Source organism: Ylistrum balloti, unplaced genomic scaffold (assembly GCF_031769215.1).
Source record: "Ylistrum balloti isolate Yb309-2 unplaced genomic scaffold, AGI_CSIRO_Ybal_v1 Utg371148, whole genome shotgun sequence".
Taxonomy (NCBI): domain Eukaryota; kingdom Metazoa; phylum Mollusca; class Bivalvia; order Pectinida; family Pectinidae; genus Ylistrum; species Ylistrum balloti.
The window spans coordinates 29,767-42,108 of record NW_026782629.1 but is presented as its reverse complement, the minus strand read 5'-3'; the positions used below and the strand labels follow the sequence as shown (position 1 = coordinate 42,108).

The window sequence follows — 12,342 nt, the reverse complement described above, 5'->3', positions numbered from 1 at the left end:
ATCACTGTATGGTCTATCACTGTGTGGTCTATCACTGTGACTATCACTATGTGGTCTATCAGTGTTGTGGTCTATCACTGTATGGTCTATCACTGTGTGGTTTATATGGTCTATCACTGTGTGGTCTAACTGTATGGTCTATCACTGTGTGGTCTATCACTATATGGTCTAACTGTATGGTCTATATGGTCTATCACTGTATGGTCTATATGGTCTATCACTGTGTATAGTCTATCACTGTATGGTCTGTATAGTCTATCACTGTATTGTCTGTATAGTCTATCACTGTGTGGTCTATCACTGTATATCACTGTGTGTATCTATCACTGTATGGTCTATAGTCTACTGTATGTCTGTATGTCTATCACTGTCTATCTCTATATGGTCTATCACAGTGTGGTCTATCACTGTATGGTCTGTATAGTCTATCACTGTGTGGTCTATCACTGTATGGTCTGTATAGTCTATCACTGTATGGTCTGTATAGTCTATCACTGTATGGTCTGTATAGTCTATCACTGTGTGGTCTATCACTGTATGGTCTGTATAGTCTATCACTGTATGGTCTGTATAGTCTATCACTGTATGGTCTGTATAGTCTATCACTGTATGATCTGTATAGTCTATCACTGTGTGATCTATCACTGTATGGTCTGTATAGTCTATCACAGTTTGGTCTATCACTGTATGGTCTGTATGGTCTATCACTGTATGGTCTGTATAGTCTATCACTGTGTGGTCTATCACTGTATGGTCTGTATAGTCTATCACTGTGTGGTCTATCACTGTATAGTCTATCACAGTGTGGTCTATCACTGTATTGTCTGTATAGTCTATCATTGTGTGATCTATCACTGTATGGTCTGTATAGTCTATCACAGTTTGGTCTATCACTGTATGGTCTGTATAGTCTATCACTGTATGGTCTATCACTATGTGGTCTATCACTGTATGGTCTATCACTGTATGGCCTCTGTCACTGTGTGGCCTATCACTGTATGGTCTGTATAGTCTATCACTGTGTGGTCTGTATAGTCTATCACAGTGTGGTCTATCACTGTATGGTCTGTATAGTCTATCACTGTGTGGTCTATCACTGTATGGTCTGTATAGTCTATCACTGTATGGTCTGTATAGTCTATCACTGTGTGGTCTATCACTGTATGGTCTGTATAGTCTATCACTGTGTGGTCTATCACTGTGTGATCTATCACTGTATGGTCTGTATAGTCTATCACTGTATGGTCTGTATAGTCTATCACTGTGTGGTCTATCACTGTATGGTCTGTATAGTCTATCACTGTGTGGTCTATCACTGTATGGTCTGTATAGTCTATCACTGTGTGGTCTATCACTGTATAGTCTATCACTGTGTGATCTATCACTGTATGGTCTGTATAGTCTATCACAGTTTGGTCTATCACTGTATGGTCTGTATAGTCTATCACTGTATGGTCTATCACTGTATGGTCTGTATAGTCTATCACTGTATGGTCTATCACTATGTGGTCTATCACTGTTGTGGTCTATCACTGTATGGCCTCTGTCACTGTGTGGCCTATCACTGTATGGTCTGTATAGTCTATCACTGTGTGGTCTATCACTGTATGGTCTGTATAGTCTATCACTGTATGGTCTGTATAGTCTATCACTGTATTGTCTGTATAGTCTATCACTGTGTGGTCTATCACTGTATGGTCTATCACTGTATGGCCTCTGTCACTGTGTGGTCTATCACTGTATGGTCTGTATAGTCTATCACTGTGTGATCTATCACTGTATGGTCTGTATAGTCTATCACTGTATGGTCTGTATAGTCTATCACTGTGTGGTCTATCACTGTATGGTCTATCTATCACTGTGTGTCTATCACTGTATGGGTGGTCTATCACTGTATGTGTGATCTATCACTGTCTATCACAGTTTGGTCTATCACTGTATGGTCTGTATAGTCTATCACTGTGTGGTCTATCACTGTATGGTCTGTATAGTCTATCACTGTGTGGTCTGTATAGTCTATCACTGTGTGGTCTATCACTGTATGGTCTGTATAGTCTATCACTGTGTGGTCTATCACTGTATTGTCTGTATAGTCTATCACTGTGTGATCTATCACTGTATGGTCTGTATAGTCTATCACTGTATGGTCTATCACTATGTGGTCTATCACTGTTGTGGTCTATCACTGTATGGTCTATCACTGTATGGTCTGTATAGTCTATCACTGTATTGTCTGTATAGTCTATCACTGTGTGGTCTATCACTGCATGGTCTATCACTGTGTGGTCTATATGGTCTATCACAGTGTGGTCTATCACTGTATGGTCTGTATAGTCTATCACTGTGTGGTCTATCACTGTATGGTCTGTATAGTCTATCACTGTATGGTCTATCTATCACTGTGTGGTCTATCATGTATGGTCTGTATATCTATCACAGTATGGTATCACTGTGTGGTCTGTATAGTCTATCACTGTGTGGTCTATCACTGTATGGTCTATCACTGTATGGCCTCTGTCACTGTGTGGTCTATCACTGTATGGTCTGTATAGTCTATCACTGTGTGATCTATCACTGTATGGTCTGTATAGTCTATCACTGTGTGGTCTATCACTGTATTGTCTGTATAGTCTATCACTGTGTGATCTATCACTGTATGGTCTGTATAGTCTATCACTGTATGGTCTGTATAGTCTATCACTGTATGGTCTGTATAGTCTATCACTGTATGGTCTGTATAGTCTATCACTGTGTGGTCTATCACTGTATGGTCTATCACTGTATGGCCTGGTGGGCTATCACTGTATTGTCTGTATAGTCTATCATTGTGTGATCTATCACTGTATGGTCTGTATAGTCTATCACAGTTTGGGCTATCACTGTATGGTCTCTATAGTCTATCACTGTGTGGTCTATCACTGTATGTATAGTCTATCATGTATGGTGGTCTATCACTGTGTATGGTCTATCACTGTCTATCACTGTATGGTCTATCACTATGTGGTCTATCACTGTTGTGGTCTATCACTGTTTGGTCTATCACTGTATGGTCTATCACTGTGTGGTCTATCACTGTATGGTCTATCACTGTTCTATCACTGTTCTATCACTGTATGGTCTGTATAGTCTATCACTGTATGAAAGATATATCAGTGTTAATACAAATCTTCTGTGGTTTGTTGACGCAGGTAGCTACCCTTAGGATCATATCTAAATAAATTTAAATCAAATGTCTCTTTTATTCTTACATCGACATGTTATGAAGTCATAATTAACTATAGAACATCATAATAATGAGAGAAAACACTTCTGTATATATAATTTGTTTACTTGCATCAACCATACTTCATATGTACATTATACAGTAACAAAGTATTACAAAATACTACTCGGCAGGTAAGAATCATCAACCTTCTTTAAATTCATAAATCAAATGAACAATTCACGTGAATGTAAATCAATTAAGATTAACTGTTGTTATGTTATAACTACAAAAAATGTAAGGATTTAAAGCACTGTTATTTATATACATATATATATATAATTTTAATTCATTTGATGCCTTCAAATAAGTATGTTAATCATCCCAGTTCATACTTCTTTTCCTTCTCTTTTTGGTTATAGAATGATGAAACAAATTATGCATGTTTTCTATATTCATAAAGTGTTCAATATGTTCCTCCATACAATTTGCTGAGCTAGTAACAGAATACAAAGTCTGTTAATCCTTTTAAAAAGCTTTTAAATCCTATTGATGGATTTAGATTCAAAATTATCACACTTTTTGTACAGTGGAATGATTAAAAGCATTTGAAGGTGAAAAATACCAGCTTACAAGTCATTACCGGATATCAACAAGACTCTTCCTTGATATTACATGGGTTATGCTCACTTTCCCTCTCTATATAAAGGTGGCCTTTACAGACAGGTTTGACTGTAAGTAGGTAAGTGATAAATATTTCCAAACCCATATTGACTCTGCCACATACATATAGGAACATTTTATTTGAAACACCTTGACCAAATAAGGACCAGTATTCCTTGTAAAAGTTTTACAAAAATATAATTAGTGTCATTTTTATGATCACTTTAATAGTCTTAGGTATGAACCATGAGTTGCCTGGAATATAACATTACTGGTGATGTACTATGTTAAAATATCAACCTCTGTGTGAATAGGACTAACAGGCTTAATGATGAATGGAATGTTTCTTTTGGTACTGAAATATTGGCAAGTATGGACTTCAGTATAAATATTGCAAAAAGCTTTACTCCAACTGCTAGGGTTATATTGTATTATCTTATTTCCCTGGGCATTTTGCAGAATAAACTTTGCATATCATAAAATCATATATTTTTGTAGGGCTCAAATGTCATAGATTTAGAATAACATGCATTTTTGTTGGAACTTTGATTTCATAATTAAAACTTATTCACAAAATCTAATGATACTATAAATTATGCCAATTTCTACCTGTTCAGAATTTCTTTAAGACATAAATTTGTGATTAAGATTTACCATAAATTCAATAAAAAAAATTCTCCACGAAAATTGATAATTTCACCATAATAATTCAGATGGATTTTCTAGGCACTTAGTGAAAAAAAAACTACATAATACACGACAAAACAACAGAAATGTACACATTCAAAATTCATAAGTCATTTGTGATAGTCTTAATGAAAAAAAAATAACATTAAAATGATTATTTCTATATCATACTTGAAACAAAATTATCACTGTTATGCTAGCAACCAACTTGTTGGTTTGTCTACAAACTTTCGTAATTAAATCAAATGTCAACAACCTCCGATATCTGTCCATGACCTCCATAATCAAGAATGACAGGGTGTTTTAAATGGTCATTGATTCTATTGTATAGGTCTCACATCTATATATATGACTGTTTAGTTGATGGTCTATGTAATGTTTGAACCTTATTTCCACTATATTAGTTCCAAAATTGAATTTTATGCTCTAAAAAAAATCAAAGAAATATCGGATGATTCTAGCCTTTTTCCAATTGAGCAGGTCATGATATGGCCAATATCAGGTTGACCTGGCAAACTCAGGTGAGATAGCGACAATGTTAAGATTCACTACGCATTTCTCAATTGACCTGTAACACAGTATCAGCATACATATCGCAGTAAATATACTATAATTGTGTGACATCCTAAACAACAATAATATATTCAGCAGGAGAATAATGTTAAATTGATAACCAACTAACAAAGAGTCAGAAATTGTCTTCCCCACAGTACATAATAATATTTTCGATAAGTTTTTTTTTTTTCGTTTTTGAGGAAGGCCACAACACTTTGAAAATAGAATTTATAATAAAAAAAACATGATTATCAATTTCATGACTTCTGAAAAAAATTCAATTTTGGTAGAATTGTCAAAGATTGACATATGCCACTGCAAGGATACAAATGGCAAATGCATGAGGTGCTGACAAACTCTTAGCACAAGTCCCTGGCAGATGTATGCGGTGCTGACAAACTCTAAACACAAGTCCCTGGCAGATGTATGCGGTGCTGACAAATACTTAACACAAGTCCGTGGCAGATGTATGTGGCACTGACAAACACTTAACACAAGTCCGTGGCAGATGTATGCGGTGCTGACAAACTCTTAACACAAGTCCCTGGCAGATGTATGCGGTGCTGACAAACTCTAAACACAAGTCCCTGGCAGATGTATGCGGTGCTGACAAACTCTTAACACAAGTCCGTTGCAGATGTATGCGGTGCTGACAAACTCTAAACACAAGTCCCTGGTAGATATATGCAGTGCTGACATGCACTTAACACAAGTACAGTAGTCTATGACTATTTTTATACTTCCATATTTATGTGCACATGTTCAAGCTCAATAAAACTCATTACCTGCCACTGATGAATGCTTCTAAGATAAAAAATCCTGTCTGTACAAAATTATATATCAAAATTAGAATGAATATGGAACAATTAACATACAATAGATACAAAGGACCAGACAAATCTGTAGGAAGAATTAAAACTGTTTAATAGTTGACATGTTTCGGCATACTAGGTATACTGTCCTCTGAGGTCCTATAGGTATGTTTATACATCTCATTTTGTTTCATATAAAACAATAAGACTTTATTTATTTACATTCTTTATCACAAATTCTATACACAGATGACATCTGTTTGTTTTGTGTTCAAATTCAAAATGTGTTTCTAGTGGTCAGCATTATTTTTATATGAGAATTGCTTCAAAACTAAAGAGCTCCTGAGGAAAATCTCTATAAAGATCTCAATGTAGAGAGACAAAAAAAAGAACTTTTTTTTTTTGATAATCTGCATTAGGAACTGCATGCATTTTGCATTTGTCCATGTTGTCAATGTATTCAAGTGGTGCCACCCACTGCTTCTGGCACAATATTGATGTTTGGTTGAAAATACAAAAAAATCAATCAATCATTTACTTTGAAATACTAAACATATATATTATGATGGACCATCAATGCTAAATTCTAATATAGTCTCTTTGTAAAGATGATAAGATGCATAGTTTCAATACCAAAGCATAGAAAATTCATTCAACAGTATTTGATTTCAATATTCAAAAATAAAATGCTGCCGATTTATAAGATAATGCATAGATTTTTTAATGATACAGGTTTGTAAAAATAGATGTTGTATATCTGTTGTGGTTTGGCCCGCTAGGTCTTTGGTCATGATTAAATAAATATATTGATAGAATATTGGTTTTTCCATTATGTTTCTTACAAGCAAAATCAGTATTTCTTTATTGATAAAGATACTTATATATTCCAGCACTTTTAATCTAAAGGCAAACATGCAATTTGTAAGGTGTTTTAAACGGTCAACAAAGCAGAGTTTGTTTCATTGTGGTCTGGGAATGGTTTCGGTCGGTTTTGGTCTGAAGTGATAACGTTTTGTTAGTAGTGATGTTACCAGTGGAGTTTCTGCTTCATGTTTATAAACCATTAATTTATTGATTCTAGTCATCAGTTTTAATATATCCATGTCTTCTGATCCCTTCAAAACATGTGTGTTGAATGCCTCCACAACTGACGAGATGTATGGTGACATTTTACCCAGTTTCCACTGCCCTGTTTAAAAAAAACAAGACAAATATCATTAATTGTTAGTGTACTGTATTCCAGTACATGTTGCTTCTTTTTCCTGGATTTCGTCTTGTCTGCAATTAGTTAAATCAGTTCTTGTGTTGGGGTTCCACTATCCAGCTCTAAACACAAAAAATACTTGAAAAATAAGACCTTGTCAATGCATAAGTGTTACCTTTTTTGGATGATATCACAAAGGAACTGCAAGCTGACTTCCATTCCGGCATGTTTATATATGAAGTAAACTGTGTTTGCAGTGATTGTTGTCATCTGACTAAATTTATCAAGGTTAATTTATTAATTCTAGTCATCAGTTTCAATATATCTATGTCTTCTGATCCCTGTAAAACATGTGTGTTGAATGCCTTCACAACTGACGAGACGTATGGTGACGTTTTATCCTGTTTCCATTATTTTTTACGTTTTACCCTGTTTCCATAAATTAACCTTGATAAATTTAATCAGATTACAACAATCAGTGCAAACACAGTTTACTTCATATATAAACATGCCATGTATCACCTATGAGCACCCAGCTACCTAAATTCAGTATTGTTAACTGTTTGTTTTTGGTAGAAACAAAATAAATGTTATAACCTGACAGCAGTGTGAGTAGTGTATTTTCGATGTATCAATTAGCATAAAGTCTAAACATTACATTGATCCATTAAACATGTATATGTGGCGTTCTGTACATCATGCCATCTTCATCTTCCATGTTTCATTGCTTGGTGTTGTCCATGAATGAATTCAGTACAGCCAATCAGTTCCACAGCCATTTATTTTGAAGTATGAACTTAATATTATAGAATGGTCTTAAATGTCAATATTAACTTAATAAAAAATGAATGTCAAAAGAATGCAGAATGTGCTGTAAATGTTCATCAAGGTCTTAATTTTTTCACATAAAAACATTCATTTTCACCCGTAGTTAATCGCACCAACTTGCTCAAAGTTTATAGGTCAAAGGGCACAATGAACAAATAAAGTTAAACAGTAGTGAATGTTTCACAAATTCAGAAAACATTTGTAGAGAAATGTTAAAGCTTTGTGACATGATTTCAATACATGAAAATTACTTTAAGACAGCTGTATGGATTAAACTGAAGTAATATTTAAGATATATGATTACAATTATAATTACATAATAAGCAGTTTTATTGTAAACACACACTATATGAAGACCAAAAGTAGTTAAATGACTAACAAAATTTGCAGAGTTAGAAAACAAATCACATAACTGTCTCTCGATATGGATAACTTGAAAGACAACTATTGCATCAAAAATTATTCATCCTTTCTTTTCATGAAATAGCATATGTTAAGATTCAAGATGGTCAGCCAACCATTTGATTTTCACCTATCACTTCAAAATAGTTCACATAAAAACAAGGGGCACAAAAAATCATACATCGCCACTGGTGTTTATTGTGTTGACCATGAGTTATCTCCCTTATGGGAACTCTTGTATGTTTTCTGTTATTGTATTGACTCGGGCTGAGTAAAGATCGGTTCACCGAACTGTTAGACCTTCGTCCTATTAATTATTGGCGCATAACAAAGGTGATAAACTTTTGAATAGAAGACCATGGATGAATGTTGCATTGAACCAGTCAAACTGCCCAACCAGTTGATGAAAGTGGCTTAAAAATAAAACTTTTCTTTTTGCTAAAGTCAATAGCCCTATTTGTATGCGTACAAAATTCGGAGAAAAAAAAAAACATTTTCAACTGGTTGCCTAGAACAGTAAGGAAGCAATGATTTTTCTGACTAGTTGATACTTAAGATTTTATATAGTATACGTGTTAGTCTATTAGCAAGGGGAGAGAGAATAACTGATGGACGAGTTTTTTTGCGATGAGAAAGGAGTAGGTTTCTTTCTACCAAATAATGAAATAATCCAGAGCCTTACCATGATCATGGTCAGAAGAATATTGAGTGACAAAGTGACACTCCCGTGGAATTTTTCTAGTTTCCAGTTTTACTTGTGGCCTTGATCCTTCACCACCCTCTGATGCATGTATTTCTTCATAGTTGTTGTTGCCCTGTAAATATAAACATGTAACATAAACATTTTACTAAAGAAAACATTATTTTGATAACAATTCAATGAAAACTTTAATATGTAATCACATGTTATTAAAAAAAAACAACCTGTATATGTTAATATGTCAACCGATATAAAGGACATCTTAATCTTCAATAAAAATCATTGGGAGATTATCAAAAATACTTCAATTTATCAAAATAAAAAATTCTATGTATAACTATCTCAAAAGTAAATGTGGACAACAAAGAGTAACCACAACCTTTGAATATTAAATTCATGAGAGGTACTTTCCAGGAAACACTGATACCCAGTAATAATTTCTCAACATTAAATGCTTCACAGCCATGTTTGTTCCTTCAATCCATTAACTCATATAACATAAGAAAAATGTCTTCTTTAAATAATAGTGCTGTGATTACTAAAAAAACTTTTAATTTCAGTTGTTGTAACAGTTACGAATTAGGACCAACTAATTATAAACCATAAACAACGTATAAAAACAAATTTCCCTCTAAATAAAAAAGAAGACTTTTCATTCAGGAAAAAATCACCTCTCAAAGAGGAATTTTCCATTTAGGATAAATAGCAATATAAATACTAAGTTACCATGATGAAAAGGCTTTTCAATATTAAATGAAACAATGCTTGATGTAGGACCAAGAATTAGATTATATCCAGCTCACTAAAGAAAGCATTGTATCAGTTCTTTCATCCTCTGATAAGAGGTAGTTTTATCTTTTTAAAATTTTGATGGACATTGTCGTGTTGAGTTTGTGCATGGATCAAATCATCTGTGGACAGGGTCCTGACTTGATACAAACATGAAATATATAAATTTCCATTCAATATACCATTAACAAAATATTCATGATAATGGCTTACAGTAGTAAAGAAAAACAGCTCCTCCATAGGGAAAGTTTGATAACAAGATTTTTAAGATGGCAGACATGGCAGCCATCTTGAATGTCAAAATTCCTCATATTTAATGTATATCTTTGAACCATCCTCTACTCATTTGTGTAGCAATGAGAAGAATATGAACTATGAACTTAATAACATAATCATTCTTCCCTATAAAATACCTTCAGGAACAGACTATTTGATCACCAAAATAACCAAGATATTAAGTTAAACACTTTTCATTTGTACTGACACCAGATTATAAATAATCAATCATTCATTAAAAGTTCATTATAGAGCTGCTAAGTTTACCATGATGAAATAGATCTTTGGTTTTACTGCCAAACTCCTGCACTTGTCTCCTGTGAATGGTGCCTGAATTTGTTTCAGTTCACATCGTTCATCCTTTCCATTTTTACCAGGGCAAATGATAATGCCAGGCTCCCCAAATGACATTACCACACAAAGAAAACAGCCATAGTTTGTGTAATCCAGTTTAGCTTCTAAAAGTATACAAATTTTTATCATTTTAGCATAGAATTTCAGTATCCTACCATTATACATTTAGCCTGGCTACTGATGCATTTGTTCCAATATCAGAAGCTTTGCTCATGTCATCAACAAATAAAACCGGCTTAAAACTTTGATGCTACCAAAATATCAATGAGATTTTACCATTACTAGTACACTAATGAACCTGTCTGGCAATGAAGAAATTCTGTTTGGGTGTCAATTAGTTGTTATTTTCAACAAAATATATATTTCTTTTTATAAATACTACTGATATTTAATCAGATTCTTATATAACCATATTTAATATGGAAACTCTAGCAGTGTTGAATGCTTCTGTTTTAACTTTATCATAATTTAATCTAGGAAATCACAAGAAATGGAAATCCCAATAATTTAATAAAGTTTAAGATTACTGTTCTCTATTTCTGCAATCATTTCCTGTTTGGTCAAATTTAGCCGCGTAGCAATATCCTTGGATTTAAATCCCAAGCTCAACAACAATTTTTGAACTTCTGCAAGATCTTTGCCAGAATTTTCACGCTTTGTAGGTCTAGCATTAAGTCCATCTCCTTGAAAATCGTCATTGTTAATTATCAAGGCTCTTCCAACATGACTAACATCTTCTGGGTATGTCTTTGAATTAAACTCTTCTCTTGTTTGTGTGGGTTGATGATCACTACAAAACAAATTAATCTATGTTTATTATTTCCACAATTAAAAAAATATATTTCAGGATGAAACAAACAAGAGGCCCAAGGGGCTGCATGGTTCACCTGGCTAATTAAGCTATTCAGCCATTCAATTAAGAATTTCAAATATAACAAATAATTTTTGATATGATTTCTCTATTGAGTTTCGTTTTTGTGGTCAAACAGACGTCACTAGTCATAAAAATTGCTTCAAACCAAACTTAGACAATATCCTTGTATAGAAGAGGTTAAACATTCAGATAACCAATTAATGTCTGAAATATCGCCCATCACTACCCTACCATATGACAAAATGAAAAATCAAAGATGTGGTTTTCTCAACCTGAAGAAGAATTATTTAAGTTTAACCATAATTTCTCCTTTTGCCTCTCAGTCCCATAGAAGGAGGGTTCTCTTTAACTTCTCGTTGAGAATGTACGTTTAGTACTCCTACTCTATGTAGGTGCTTAATTAGACCAAATTCCATGCTGTAGTTCTTGAGAAAAATGGAAGAGTTGATGACAGACGGCTGACAACGGCCATAAACTCACATACTTTCTGATGGGAAACGTGAAAATAGTAAAGTTTGCTATTTGTAAGAATAACTAGTACATGTACATACCCCTGTGCTGAATCATCATGGATATTGGACATTTTTGTTGTTTCTAAAAAAAACAAGATAATTTAGGTTAATATTTCGGATAAACACTATATTTTGTAGTTTACAAAAATAAAAAATTACGTTAATATTTCGGATAAATACAATGTACCATATGACGTGCCGAGATGTACAGTACATACACATGTAGCTTATACAGATACAGAAAGCCACATCACCATCCAAATCACAATTAACCGTTATATCTAGTGACAAATATACCTATATACAATATATATTATAAATCCAAAAAGTATAACTGCTGAAATGATGATACTTACAACTGTTCGTTAAGTACTTTCTGTTTCGTTAAAGCAGGTATTTCAAGTGTTAACGAGTTCCGGGTTCAAGCATTTGTGTCATTCGCAGCGTACTACTAATGTCAGGAATTCCTGCCAATGAATGGCAG

At 33.9% G+C, this 12,342-nt stretch overlaps 2 protein-coding genes across 2 annotated transcripts in view; one reads left to right on the top strand and one right to left on the bottom strand.

The window, feature by feature from the left end:
* The window catches only part of LOC132561126 (neuroguidin-like), a 37,763-nt gene that overhangs the window by 12,056 nt on the left and 13,365 nt on the right, over positions 1–12,342 (top strand). The gene's annotated exons all lie outside the window — the stretch shown is intronic.
* LOC132561123 (caspase-7-like) lies at positions 3,308–12,260 on the bottom strand. Its single transcript, XM_060225853.1, has 6 exons — positions 12,215–12,260; positions 11,898–11,940; positions 11,000–11,262; positions 10,386–10,576; positions 9,036–9,168; positions 3,308–7,108 (listed from the first exon to the last, which is right to left on the bottom strand). Exons 2-6 carry the CDS (start codon positions 11,927–11,929, stop codon positions 6,879–6,881), a joined length of 849 nt encoding a protein of 282 aa, XP_060081836.1. The 5' UTR covers positions 11,930–11,940; positions 12,215–12,260; the 3' UTR covers positions 3,308–6,878.